A 14,543-nucleotide genomic window follows, 5' to 3' on the forward strand; every position below is an offset into this window, starting at 1 on the left:
AGAGGTGCGCCTCGGAGTTTCTGCGTATAGAAACGTCTGAATATTCTGAATGAATTTACGAGCTCAACGATATCGCTCTCTACGTGGCCTTTGTGCGATTATCTGCAAGGTTGGAGAATTAGGCTTCATCCTCGTAGATTTCGTCCGGGCTCAATTTCGAAGACTTCAACGTATGTCAAGACTGCGGAATAGCCTCATGTGAGCCCTGCTGTCTGTAGTTGACCCAGCTATTATGGAGCTCTGCCGAAGAACCTTTCAAAGCTCGAGGAGCGATCGAATAGGCGCTTCTCTGTAACTCCAGAGAGAGAGAACAAACCTAACGCACAACGCCTCGCTCAATAAAGACCCCAGTGCACATTCAAACTCAGGATATCACACTCCCTCCCCTCTCGCCCCCAGTTTCACGCAAACATCTCATCATAGTCCTCCTCCTCCTGCTCCTCTTCCACCACCTTCACCACCTCCTTCTTCTTCAGCATCTCCTTCCGATCCAACGGACACGTCCCCTGCAACCTCAACCACGGGCCCACGCACTCCAGATCAAACCGATGACTCGCATGACACGGCAGTTGCACCACAAGCGGGAACGCATCGTCGAGGAACTCCTCGTTACAAATCGGGCACACGTCCCCGCTCCTCAGCGCCTTCTTCGGCACCCTGTCCAGCTCATCGAGGTAGCTCTGCGGCACGCCGGGGCTCTTGCGCGGCGGCGCCTCGATGTCCGCCTGCAGGGTGGCGATCAGGCCCTCGAGGACGGCGACGTGCGCGTCTGGGGCACCGGTGCTGGACCCCGCGGCGAGGTTCTGCTGCAGGGCCTGGAATTGCTCTTGGAGGAGGCGCTCTGCGGCTGCGATGGCGACGGGCGTGGGCGTCGCGTGGGTGTTCGTTTGGGCGCTGGGCGTTTCGATTTGTGCCAGGTGCGAGAAGAAGGTTGACATGTCGGGCCGGCGGCTGCGTGCTTGCGGCGTGGCTTTTATGTTGTGCTCGACTGGGTGGTTGGTGTTAGAGGGGTTGTGATGTGATGGTCTCTGTAGGGAGCGGGATTGAGGTAGGGGGAAGGGGGAATTTGCCTGACCTTCGTAGGGGTTCATGATGAGGTGAGTAGTCAGCCGGTTCGTTGTTGGAGCTTGAGGGGTTTTGGGTCTCGGAGTAAGGATGTAATTTTTTTTTTAGGTGTGGTGTGAGACGGAAGTTGGGTAATGGTAGCTTTGGAGAGAGGCAGTGAGCGCAGACGTGGATCGCTTACTAGCGCAGGGACGAGGCTGAACAAGGCTGCATGTAAACAATCGAATAATGAGCTTCGAAAAAGACAACGAGCAAGTAAGTTTGCGAGTTCAGCTCGAGGGTTATGATACTTAAGATTCAACTAAATAGGAATTTGTTCCATACAAAAGTACACCCTAAATATAACCTTCGCAAATTTAATCGCATGGCTGATTGCATGTCATACTGCATGCAGTAGCTTCCCTGAAGCTGGAGTTTGAAAACTTGACAAGGTAGTTGAGTGAGTGTTAGGGAGCTCTCGAGTATGACCCGAGCAACAGCGGGGACTTGATACTCAAGAGAATTATCATTTCTAATGCTAAACTTCTGTCCGCTCGTCTACTTCTACTCCGCATAGTAAATGACACCGTTAGCCCTTTGAAGACACCCCATCCCCTTCTCCCATCCAATCTCCGAGTCGTAGTAGCTAACTACGCATATGTTAGCACCTCTTTCAACCGAGGGTAATAGAGGTAGACTTATCCCCAAAAAGGAGGGGCTGCCCGAAGCCTGTATCAACAGACGAGGGACAACCCAGGACTGCCCACCACCAGGCCTGTCCAGAATTCAACGATAGGCCAGCAAAAAGTAACACCCAGCATCCAAGAATGCACACAACCCACCACAGCACCACCCAAGAAGAACCTCCCACCCAAGAAGTCAGGCAGACTACCCCGCGCTTCCCAGAACAGACAAGCACTAGACTTTGACACCAACTCGAGATGGGTCCCATTCTGGACGCTGAGCGATCTCCTTTCCTCTTGGACTGAAAGCACCAAGTCTGTGGATGCGGTATGAGCAAAACAAGGCACCCTTACCACAACATCTAGTCTTTCGCACCCCACCACCCATTCATCTGATCCCTCGACCGTACCTCGCCGAAGTGATTGAATCGACATCTCGTTTCAGCTGGACTCGAAACCAGCAGTTGACCGGACATGCAGTAGACCAGGCCAAGGACGCTCAGCTACCCCGACGTAGCCGACGAAGTTTCTCTCTGTTTGGATAGCAGGACCCTTTGAGATTAGTTTTATGTTTCCTCTGCGTAGCTAGAAGCCAAGCAGGGCAAAGACGGACAAAATACATCAACAAAAGCCGCTATCGTCTCAGTCGTTTCCATCTATGAGGAAGATGATACGGGGAGGTAGGGATGTCTAGCATCAAAGATGTAAGACGTTGTGTCGGCGTCCTCCGTCACCACAGGACGGGGCCTGTGAGAGAAGGTTGATGCGGCTGATTGGGATCACACAACGTGACAAAGCCTGGGGCGGGTGCCGCGGCGATGGTCTTGTGAGCTGACTGCGCGTTGGACGCGAGTTTCTGGGGTTTGGAAAGGGTGGAAACGATGTCCTGACTGCCGAAGCTGCAGGAAGAAGAGGTACGGAACGTCTTCACTGAACAGAACCGAGCGAACCCATCTCTGTAGACGCCGTGGAAGGGGTAATCAAATGAGAGTGCATGAGTTCGGGAGCAAGGCCGATATGTCAAAACTTCGCAGTGCTGGAGCACGTGAAGGACCATCTCATGCGAAGTATTTCTGTTTGAAAGCAGTCGAAATCTCGCGGCACCTGCAAGCAGATGGTTCAGACGAGTGAGATCAACGCCAATCACGACCGCGAGGAAGTGGAAACACACGCAGGGGAGATAATCTGTTTGTAGACTCTCCAAAGGAAGTATCGTGCTCAATCATGTATCCCACCGAGTCCGAGCCACCTTGTCGTCGGAGTGTGTAGAGAACGCATCGATCGATTCTAACAGTTTGCCGAAGATCCCAAAGACCGCTTCTCGAAGAAGAGCCTGTACCCCTCCGAATCGTATCTCCTTTCCATACCATCCATTTCCGCATCGACAGAGACGATCCATGATAATCAGAGTATAACGCCCAGCCGAAGACCCTGACGAGCTCCCCCGCGTGGAGGTATTACCAGAACGGCTCATAGGAGAAATCTGTTTTACGTCTCGCGACATCTGGACTATCCCTCCAGCCTTTCAATGCCCAAGCCTTGATCGAGCTGCTCCACCTTTCGGCGTCACAGTTGTCACTCAGCCGGCGAGCATCTAATATTCTGGAAGAACAACTGTGACCGCAGAACTAGAGCCAACAATTACTTAGGGTTAAGTTCTGATCCATGTCCTTCCTTTCGGAAAGTAGAATCAGAGGACTGTCGGGAGGGAGAAGTGCTTTGTTTGCATGTGCTCCGAGGAGCGAGAGAAACTTCGTGGCTGCGTGTGGTGACGAGGTATCTGGTGGCATCAAAGGGGGTGTATCGCGTATTTGGTGCTGCAAATTGGTTTTGAAGCTGTTGCTAGCCGGGATCGAGCGCGGTAGAGGTTCGGTAGAAAGATGAGGAGAAGGGGCTGCAGAGCGTTGCAATCGACATTCGAGAGGAAGTGGTTGATGTGGATGTAGAGGAGAGGAAGGGAAGAGGAGAGAAGAGAAGAGGTGGAGACGCGACGGACATGTATGGCCGGATCGGCGCTTAGAAATGCCGAGATTCACGACAAAACGTGACCCGAGATTCATTTCAAGCTCGCAGCTCATGACCGCCAGCTTCAACATGTCGTATCGAAGTACCATCTGGTCTTTTGAACACATTTTCCAGAGCATTCAAAATCTCATGCCTCTAAGGAGACCAATCAGCCCACATCACGGTGCTGGACAGTAGCACCACATAACCCGTCTTGCAAAGGCCTCTTGACTGTTGACTGTTGACCTAGGAAAGCCCAGCAGCAACAATGGAAGCAGGTGAGCCAAGCAAAAGCAAAAGCAAAAGCAAAAGCGAAAACGCTCAGCCGCCACTGGTTGATAGTATTCTGCAACTTGGGAAGCCAGCTTTCGATCCCCAAGAAACGGAGGATACCAGAAATTCAAATCGTCAGAAGTTCAATGCTCTTCTTGAAAGGTGAGTTCACATGTACCGGTCTTGGAAATTTTATTAACATTCTGTAGTTCAAGTACACTATCACTCATACCAGTTTTGAACCTTCTCATACAGCCTTCTCGAGTCCAGCCATGGCTCCGTTCCCCCTTGGTCTCAGCTCTTGCACGCCTGCCTCTGCGGCCTCGAGGGGTACATCACACTATCGAGTTCGTCCTTCAAGTCCACCCTAGCAATAGTGCATCGGCAAGTACGGGAAGAGGGGCTAGTATTTCGCACGAAGCTTTGAACTCTGCCTCTCGGCTTCTATCGTCACCACCAGCTGGAATGTTGCCTGAGGACTGGTTCAGTGGCATCGCTCCTCAGCTCCTATCACTACTTGATGGTGAAGGGGAGCCTGGGATGGAAAGAGCTGCTGCATTCATCATCGGGTTTGGTGTTCTCGGGAGGAAGCAATTTGGGGCACCTGGTATGTACATGCTTATATTCATATGACTGGTACTGACCGGAGTAGGTACGCCAGGGTGGAATGCTTTTGTTGATCCAATATTGGGAGATATCGATCCCACTGCCGTTTCTACCAATATTCGAGACACCGATAGTAGAACTTCTCCAGATTCTATAGAATTCTTGGGAGGTATGAAAGTTCTTGTGCTCTCTGGGGACGTCAAGAAGGGCATTCACAGATTATACACATTACTTACCTCTCACCCCCATCCTTCCCTGTCGAAGCGGCTTCTGCGACCAATCCTGCTGCCCTTGTGGTCCCTTTCATGCCGGAGTCAAGGTAACCAAAAAACCGAGAGGGAAATATGTGAACCAGCCAGGCGACTTCTAAAGACCTTACTACAGCTATCACCTACATCTACCGAGACACGCGGTCCACCATCTACACGTGACCTTCTTTTATCGATACTAGAGAACATCACATTTAAGGGCAGATCAGAGTCACGCCAGCCGCATTGGAGTTATGCTTCCAGCAAGGACGGCGGTGTTCAGATTGAAGAGGTAAGAACCTCGAAAACCGGAGCCAGTAGCCAACTGGACCTTGTGAGCATCGATACTGCCACCGATTCTTTCATCTCCTTGCTGCAGGATACGCCTGACTTTAAGCCCGAAATATCGTCACTCTTCATGCATCTATGCAAGAAATGGCTTGCAGAGAGCGCAAGAACCAGCGAGCCTGTTATTATTACCCGTCTTGGACGGACAGACGATCGCAAAGTTGACACTGTTGAGAGTAGCCTCATCGAAGCTAAAGTTATGCATAAGATGATGACTTCATTTCCAGAAAATCTGGTTGATGACTCTCGTCAGGTGCTGGAACTCGTCAACGAAGTCTTGTTGGACTTTCTAGCAACCACCGGTGGTGGGTCAGGTAATGAGGATATTGTTGCAGTTGCTTTGAGCCTCCTCAACATTGTTCTCACGTCTCCAAGCTTCAAGGAGACTCCAAACATCAACTCTTGCTTGGCATCAATCGAAGATTGTTTAGGTTCGGTGAGCCGGAAGCCATTAGATGTTTCATCGACTGCGCAGAATCTACTTATGCTATTGAGGTTTCGCGATTCTATCAACGATGCGGAACCTAACAGCATGGCCACTCCGACAGAACGACAGGTTGAAGATAGAAAGAGCTACAGTCTTGCTATGTCATATCTGACTGCAACAGACTCGCCGCCACCTGTTCGAGCCCAAGGTTTGGAGCTGCTGTCGGCTTTGATCCGAGCAGGCAGTGCAATATTGGACATCCCAGCGCTGCTGGTCCTGTTCTCATCACTCCTACAAGATGACGAGGAATACATCTATCTTCGGGCCATCAAGTCTTTCATCCAGCTGTCCCATAGACATCCAAAGTCCGTGATGGGAGATCTAATCGAACGCTATGTCGACTCCCAAGAAGAGAGTGGACTGGATCAGCGGCTAAGACTTGGTGAAGCACTACTTCAAGTTATCCAGTGCAATCCTCTCGCGTTCAACAGCAAGACTTCGAAATCTGTCTGCCAAGGCCTCCTATTCGTAGCTGGCCGCCGAGGATATCGCCCACAGGCGGAGCAGCAACAGGAGAAGAAGAACAAGCTCAAGCGCAAGCAGAACAGCGAAGCGGACGAGGCTTGGGGTGGCGAAGTTCCTCAACTCGATGAAGTACTCGGAGAGTCCCATGAGGATAATGAGATCCTCTCTCAGATTGTTGCAGGTTGGGAAAGCAAGCGTGGACAGGAAGATGTACGGATCAGGGCCTCCGCGATCTCGATTCTCGGCTCGGCGATCGAGGCAAATATCGAAGGCATGGGCTCACTAATAATCTCTGCCGCTGTAGATCTGAGTATTCATATTCTAACTCTGGAGCCGGAGCCGGAGAAAGGCATCTTGCGTCGCTCTGGGATCCGGCTCATTATGAATTTCGTAAAAGCGCTCGATACGGCAAGATCAGAGGGTAAGAGGTTGGGGTTCGGATTCGTGGGTCAAAGTCTCGACGATGTCCGCAGAGTCTTGGAATACATCGAAGGGACCGATGTCGACGGATTAGTACGACAGCATGCTCGCGACACGATCGAAGGGCTCGAAGCTTGGGAGATCAATGCCCTAATCCCACCGCCGACACAAAGAGAACAGACCTCGCTTCGAGAATTAGCTGGCCTGACAATTACACCTGGTGGAGTCTCAGACCCCGATGGACGCATCCGACCCAGGATCGTGGAAATCGAATGACTGCTCGTAAAATACGCCAATAGGAGTCGTGGGGAACGTGGCTGCACAACACGTTGATACTATCGCTGGTGTGGACGCATTCGCCACCTACGGAGTAAGTAGTTGGTATCCCAGGTGGACAAAGCACGATACCACGGTACTTGACGCACGTGGAAACCAACGGTCTGGACTCGGCCACATCTACAAAGGAGCACCAAGTCCATGAGACGAGAATCTTCAAGATCCTGATTCTGGCCATCTCATGAAAGAATTTGAAATGTGATGGACGTTCTTGACCTGGGGTGGGACGCCTATGTCTGTAAGTAAAAGCTAGGAAGTCCGATCATTTAATTCTCTCTGCTTTTTGATCTCACAATTTTGAAGCTTCTATACTGAAAGGTGCAATATGCACTCACGATCGGAGGCCAACCTGGGAACCCAGGGCGAAGCTTCAAATTCCAGGCAGATCCTCTTCCAGCGCAGCATCAAACCCTCACTGTCCAACCCACAGTCCACCATCAGATCCAAAGCTCCCACCCATGGACCACCAGGTTCTTTGAGTTTCACCCACAGCTCACCCCCCTACGATCCTGATTTCCCACAAAGTCCAGCAGCAGCACCCAGACCACGACCAGTCATCCCACGCACCAACTCAAGCCGCTTCTACGACCCCTTCTCCTCACCCTCAAAGCCTCCCCCGCCTCTCCGCCGGATCTCTTTCCCCGCGCTCACTTGCTCCAGCAGCAATCTGACCAGGAAATCCTCGCTTCCTTCGCGCCGCAAGCCTTCTCTCAGCAGCACGTCCACCTCGCTCTCCAGACCGCGCCCCCATCTACTCTCCCGCCTCGCATCGTCCATCTCCTCTATCGGCAGCAAGATCTTTACCACCAAGAAATCACCTGAGCGAGGAAGATATGGGGGAGACGCAGGAGAACCAGAGGAGGAGCTGGAAGTCGACGAGGAGCTCAGCTCCCTACACCTTGAGCTCCCAACCAGCATTAGCCGAGACAGGAGCGAGATCGATTACCTGCGGCGCATGGAACGGGAGGCCATCGCGGCGCAGAAGGCGCAGAGACTGAGGCGCACGAAAGACATGAAGCGGACGTACGCGACGCCGAGTCGGCGGACGTCGGCGATTCCTAAGAGCACGCTGATTGGGAAGAGCAGCAACAAGAGCTTTGATGCGGGACGGGGTGTGGAGGAGGGTGGCAGGGCGAATGTGCCAGGAGGTGGCATTTCGTCGGAGTTGAAAGGTCGGGGCTTGAGGGTCTGAGGATCTGAGGGTCAAGCTGGCGCGGGAGTGTGGAATGTGTTATGCATTCCACGACTGCCTGTCTCTGCCTGCTTGCCTGCCTGCCTGTCTCTCTGTCTTGATGGAAATTGATGGATTTCAATCGGTTCGTCCCATGTAATATCGCAAGCCTGGGTCGGAAAAGGTTTTTTTGGGGGGGGGGGGGGGGGGGGGGGGTCCACAGTGCTTGGGACCGCAGACATGGTTCGCTCCATCTGCGGAATCGGCCCTGTGCTGCTGCTCCTTGATGGTTCATGAACTGAAAAAAAAAAGCAGGGAGATCAAAAAATATAAACAATATAAAAACACGAAAGCTATCTCGGCTAACGACTTACCGTTAACAAATCATATCAGGGGGCGCGTTTATTTAGCGAGCTCTGGGAACTGACTGACTTGCTTGCCTCTCTCCAGTCTTGGATGAATGGAGGCCCAACTAAGCGAGCCGACGATTATCTTACTCCTGCTGTGAAAAGTGCACATGCTATGGCAAATATTTACATGCACGTGTCCCTCCCCTATTCCTTCGGACTTTCACATGTTTCTTTTGTTGGTGTCTGATGGTTCAGACGAAATCCTACATTTCACCTTTCTTTGTTATTGTTGTTCTTGTTGTTTTCGTTTCTCCCCTGTCCCACCTTTTACTTTTCGGCGTAAGATACGGAGTAGATACTTCAATTAAGAGTGAAGCGAAGAAGCGAAGGAATGCATTTTTTTCTTGACGAAAGAAAAAAATCCAGTCAGTCATTTTTTCTTTCGTAAGATGTGTGTGTCTCGCTTCCCTTACGTGTTGCAGAGGGGGTTTTCCAGGTCCACATCTGCCATCTAAGGTAGGGTTGCTGCTTATCAAGTGCCGAGGGCCCGTGTGCTATAGCACCGGTAGTTGTATCATATTCAATATACGGATGTGGATCAGGATCAATAGACTGATGTGGTGAGTGAGATGGATGGACAGCTGATTGATTAATAAGTAGCCGCAAAGGGAGAGAGATATGCAAGTGACGCTACTCTGCATCATCGGGCGTGATATGGACAGACTATAGTGGTCATGATACAAGACGGAAAGATTACAAGAATATTACTGAAATATCAATATCATTATGATTGTTAATGTCAATAAGGAATCAATAAAATCTATGAAAAATCAATAAAATCAATACATCAATATACGGATCAATACCGACTAAATACAGCGCCGTCCCGTCCCGATCAGATGGGAAAGTTCCTCGACATCGACGTTAGTGAAGTCTGTTTTCGCATGCCTCAATATCTTAACTTGAATGCCGCTCTATGCTAGCGCAGACTTCTTCCGTGCGCTCCCTGCCCTTTGAAGTAAAAAAGCTGGGCCGACCGTACTCTAAAAAAAGCCGAACTGAAGCTATTCACAAAGTCAGTTAGGCATATAGAGATCAAAGGGAACGAGCGAGCGGATAAGCTGGCAGACTTAAGAGCGAGGAAGCCTGACTAAGATACTGGTCTTGCCTCGCAACCTAATGTTAACAGCATTCGCATTCTTTACCGTGATATGCTACGTACTACGTACGTGACAAAGCACGGGATGACCAGTGGAGCGCAAGCTCTACGAAGCTCTTCAGCTTTTACCAGAAATAAGGACTTTCGTACTATTTAGTTCAACCCCTCCCGAAGCTCGAGCCCTCACGACATTTCTTTTACAAGGTTTCAGCACCACCACGCTAACTTGAGATGCGCTTGCGGCAAACGCAAGTCCCTTTAGCACCTCGCCTTTTATCGCTTTATACGTAGTACGACGGGGCATTTTTTCTTAGCTAAAAGAAACTCGACTAAAGACTTTACTAAGCACCATCTCGAAAGCCTACGACTTTCTTAAGGCGTTTTTAGCAAACCGGCTGACCATTAAGCCTTGATGATCATCACGAAATTCTATTTTAAGCATTGTACTTGCTGATAGTGCCACTCTAGCTGCTTACTAGTACTGCTTATATAAAGAGGAAGTCTTAGTCTATCCAAGAGAGAGGGAGAGCAATTGTCAATAAGTACGGTACAGTACTAGGTAACTGCCAATGCATAAAACCACTTTTCGCACCAAAACTAAGGGTTAATTAACACTTCGAAAAAAAAAAAAAACCCAACATCAGCCGGTGTCTATCAATTCTATCTTCGGGGAAGGAGTTATTGAGACCATCAATCTTACTACGTAAATATACCACGGTACAGGCGTAAGTATTACCCCTCGAGGATAGATCCTCGCTGTTTTTATAAGCTTTTATTTTACCAGGCTATGTACCACCCTTCCGCCGCGATTACGTCTAAACAACGCTGTCTTATACTACGTAGTTTTGATTGATGCAATAATTTTATCTTTTTTGACCGAATTCCACGCTTCTTGAACAACCATTCTTAATCGAAGATAGCTTTAATAAACTTCAGGATATTTTTCTTCAATGTAATCCTTTATCCACAACCAAATATCTCGATCGGGTTAAGATCGGAAGATGAAGCTGGGAAAAAAAGGTAGCAAAAAGCAGCGTTAAAATACCCATCAATTAGAGTTTAAACCTATTCGATACGCTTTTGCTACTACGTATATTCCCGATCCAATAGGACGCTTCTCCGATCTGCTTCGACCCTTTCGAAAATCCTATTTCCCCTGGTAGAAACTCCTGTTTCGTATCCTCAAGGGGTAATACTTACGCCTGGGACGTAGTAATTGTTTGATTAGACCTAGATGCGAAAGATAAAGCTGAAGTCTCCCCTTTTTGTAAGACTTCTTCTGAAGTCAAGCGAAAGCCAACTTTCTATATTTCTGCTTTAATGAACTTTATTAAATCCTAATACAGAACAAAATAAAGTCGTCTTTAAGTTATAAGCTATTCAATTTTACTAAAATGTTTGTACGTAGTACGTAGTACGTAGTAATTTTTATTTACCTTTTAAAGCTTATGGTTGAAGATAGTTTAAGCTATCAAATGCAAAGAATACTGATGCGAAGTAAAAAGTCTATGCATTGGCAGTCAGAAGTGACTGTACATATGGAGACATGAGGTTACGGTATACTGCACAACATTAATCTTATTACGAGCAGAACCAACCTTTAATTATTCGCTTGCAAAACTAGCCCATGAGCTGAATAGGTAGTATGAGAATACTTCGCTAGATTATTCGCTTATGATTATTGATATTTATAGTGCCGGAAGCCTTTTCAACTTCCGTAAGCACGGAATTGGCTTACTTCGGGCTGAGATAAAAGTCAATATATCACAAGGGTTATGCGGGACGCATTCCGTAGGATAAAAATTCGCAGCCCCGTAGAGCGGCATTCAATTTAAAGTGTTGAGGTATGCGAAAACATGCTCCACTACGTATACCGTATCCTGAAGCATAAGAAACTATCGGCCGTTTGCCGGCGGTGACCCCCACCTCTACCCATCCATCAACTCCAGCGATGGCCGCTTTCAGCTCCGGACACCATGAACGAAGCAAGGGGATCATCACATTTGCATTGCATTTGCATGAACTCAATCAATCAATCACGGAATCGCCTACCTACCGGTACCTCTGGCCTCCCACCGCAAACTCTACTGCTGCCACTACACTACTGGCGGCTCTCTCTTGTTATCTATGCTTTGCCACGGCCTTTTTTTCCCTGCCGGCCTTCCTCTCTCTCTCCAATCTACCGGTAATCTGACAACGACAACGACTCACTTCATCCCCCCACCCTCCGTTATCAGATTTTTCATTCGATTCGCATGAGACAAAAAGATAGCTAGATGATCGCTAAGATGCCCAGCTTCTTTGGCGTGACTGCTGGCAGAAACCCAGGTCCAAGTCTCTTTGAGATCCGGTATTTATGCTCAATTTGCTTATCCAAGCTGCCTAACGCTCAATGGCTTCTTTGACTGATACCTCGCAGCCTCGAAAATGAGTTCATAGTGCTCCGTGGTGGCGTAGACGACGCCGCGAGCCAACTGCTCAAAGGCACGGTGATTCTGTGTCTCCCCCAAGCACAGAATGTACAAGACGTGCATTTGCGGATGACTGGCGATCTGAAACTTGGGTGAGTCGAGGTACCCAGGTAGCTAGTTCCCTGCGACTGGTTGCACCAGGCTTATTTGTCGGTCCGCAGATGGCGCATACAGACAGATACCCCCAACAATGGAAACCAGACTTTTGGCAACTGTGAGAATAGCAATATCTTCATCCATCGATGGACGCCCTTCGTAGCAAACACTGGGGGCTCTAATTCCAGAAACGTAAATCTTCCATCGGGGAACTACGAATGGCCATTCGAACTCGTCATACCAGGGAACATGGCAGAGAGCGTGGAGGGCCAGACGGATAGTCACATCACCTACAAATTGAAGGCGACGGTCGCCCGAGGAAAGTTTGCCCACGATTGGCATGCCTACAAACGTGTTCGAATTGTGCGAACTCTGGATCCATCAGCGTTGGAATTGGCCCATGCCATGACCGTAGAGAACATCTGGGCGAACAAGATTATGTACGAAATCAACATACCGCAGAAGGCGATCGTTTTCGGAACCGCGATTGTGGTAATCATGAGGTTTACCTCCCTTCTCAAGGGGTTGGTAATTGGCAAAATCCTATGTCAACTTCTCGAGTCGCACGAGGTGACCATGCCCAGAACATCAACTCGCTCAGAAAAAGTAATCAGTATTACAAAGGACATCAAGAACTGGGAATTCGAGTTGACCGACGAACATTATGAAGAGGCTATGGACGAGGAGGGCCGGAATGGCTACACCCTCAAAGAATCGATGGAATTACCCAAAACCTTGAGTGAATGCATGCAAGATGTCAACGTTCATGGCATCAAGATTCGGCACAAAGTCAAGTTCATCGTTGCTCTACACAACCCAGATGGGCACACGTCAGAGGTGCGTCTGTTGATCTGTTCCAAAGTTTCAAGGCTGACTGACACCTCTAGCTCCGTGCAACTCTACCTGTAACGCTTTTCATCTCTCCAAATAAGCCTCTCAACGAGAATGGGGAGCTGATTGACCAGACCCCGATGGCTGCCAATCTCTCGATGGGTGTAGGTCAGCATGCCCCACCGCTCTACGGAGAGCATGTGCTTGATCAGCTTTATGCTGGTCTGAGTCCCCCTGGAATCATGTCCCCAGCACCTGGTTCTGCCATAAACACTGCCATAAACACGCCCTATGTCGACTTATCTCGAAACGGCTCGCGTGAGAATCTGGCGTCTCTTGACGGGATAGCTAGCCTGACGGCCGCGTTTGCTCCGGCAGCGTTGTCCTCCAGGCTGCAGAACCTGGACTTGAGCGCAAACTCTCGTAACCGCAGTTTTGGGCGGCTGCATGGATCCGGATCGAACACCCCCTCCACGCAGCGACATCCAGAAAACGAGCCAAGTCAATTCGAATTGCCTCACACCGACCTGAATAGCGACGACCCCTTGGGCCCACAAGCGAGTGATGAGCAACACCGCCGGGCCCCAGGCTTGAGAAGTGGCCAGCAAACGCCCGATCCAGGGACTTCGGGCATAAGAAGTGGCCAGCAAACGCCCAGTCCAGGGACTCCAGGGACGAGAAGTGGCCAGCAAACGACCAATCTAGGAGATCTTAGCAGAGTTCCATCCTACGACACTGCGGTCAGGACGCCTGTCAGGGGTATAAGCTACACTGATGTGGTGCCCGACTACAATTATGCCATTTCTGCTCCTCCAAGCCCGGAACGAGGATTCAGTTCCCCGGCGACTCATCGCGAGCGAAGAAGACACCCGCCCACCCAGCACACACCGATACACCCACCGCTTCCTGTGGCTAATGACAATGGGAACCACTAGCTACCCCCGCATGTGATGTAAAACCAGTGGCGACTCTGAGAGCGGTTTGACAGCGTCTAATGTACGTACAATTGGGAGGAACTTGCGTGTGAACATGGATTTTCGACCTGAGCGTGTTAGCGTGTACTATGCATATATCGGCGCACTGGATTATAGGATAGACCATAGACTTGGGTATCAGCATGAGATGGTGTTTTACCTTGGACTATCAAGGGTTATTATGGGATGGGCAAAGAGGAAATCCTGAGCAAGGGAGTATGGTGTCGCTTGGATTTTCTATCACCATTGTTGGACACAATCTAAGCGTGAGAAAGTTGTATTCGAGGACTTAGACATTCTCATGCTTAGACATGCATCTGATATACTGCTCTGTCGTCTCATACTTGAAGTGATCAGTGAAGTTACCGATACATCTTAGAATGTCCGCAAGCTTCACAGAATAGTTGTTAGAAAGTCTTTCATTACAAATAGTGGTTTTGAAACTGGTCTTTGCACCGTATCCAATGGACGTTAGATTGAAACCAATACACCTTGCCATCTTCCAGTCCAAGTTTCAATCGCGCGTCATCTGATAATACAGCAAGAGCAACAGTCATGCGAAGTGTGAAAGTCTCGA

At 49.5% G+C, this 14,543-nt stretch overlaps 4 protein-coding genes across 4 annotated transcripts; 3 read left to right on the plus strand and 1 right to left on the minus strand.

Annotated features, from left to right (window-relative positions):
- Positions 1 to 401: 401 nt before the first annotated feature.
- Positions 402 to 1,091, minus strand: L3040_001638 (uncharacterized protein; the record flags this gene model as incomplete). The annotated part of the gene is made up of 2 exons (XM_066156836.1): positions 402 to 988; positions 1,076 to 1,091. 2 exons carry the CDS (start codon positions 1,089 to 1,091, stop codon positions 402 to 404), a joined length of 603 nt encoding a protein of 200 aa, XP_066012848.1.
- Positions 1,092 to 3,999: 2,908 nt separating this feature from the next.
- L3040_001639 (uncharacterized protein) lies at positions 4,000 to 6,854 on the plus strand (the record flags this gene model as incomplete). The annotated part of the gene is made up of 5 exons (XM_066156837.1): positions 4,000 to 4,009; positions 4,112 to 4,166; positions 4,214 to 4,611; positions 4,657 to 4,779; positions 5,062 to 6,854. 5 exons carry the CDS (start codon positions 4,000 to 4,002, stop codon positions 6,852 to 6,854), a joined length of 2,379 nt encoding a protein of 792 aa, XP_066012849.1.
- Positions 6,855 to 7,115: 261 nt separating this feature from the next.
- L3040_001640 (uncharacterized protein) lies at positions 7,116 to 8,106 on the plus strand (the record flags this gene model as incomplete). Its single annotated transcript, XM_007294315.2, has 3 exons — positions 7,116 to 7,152; positions 7,218 to 7,232; positions 7,283 to 8,106. The coding sequence occupies 3 exons, from the start codon at positions 7,116 to 7,118 to the stop codon at positions 8,104 to 8,106; spliced, it is 876 nt and encodes a 291-aa protein (XP_007294377.2).
- Positions 8,107 to 11,882: 3,776 nt separating this feature from the next.
- L3040_001641 (uncharacterized protein) lies at positions 11,883 to 13,927 on the plus strand (the record flags this gene model as incomplete). The annotated part of the gene is made up of 4 exons (XM_007294316.2): positions 11,883 to 11,944; positions 12,014 to 12,157; positions 12,227 to 12,998; positions 13,049 to 13,927. 4 exons carry the CDS (start codon positions 11,883 to 11,885, stop codon positions 13,925 to 13,927), a joined length of 1,857 nt encoding a protein of 618 aa, XP_007294378.2.
- Positions 13,928 to 14,543: the final 616 nt, after the last annotated feature.

Source organism: Drepanopeziza brunnea (genome assembly GCF_022702325.1).
Source record: "Drepanopeziza brunnea f. sp. 'multigermtubi' strain 214-2 chromosome Unknown ctg2, whole genome shotgun sequence".
NCBI lineage: Eukaryota > Fungi > Ascomycota > Leotiomycetes > Helotiales > Drepanopezizaceae > Drepanopeziza > Drepanopeziza brunnea.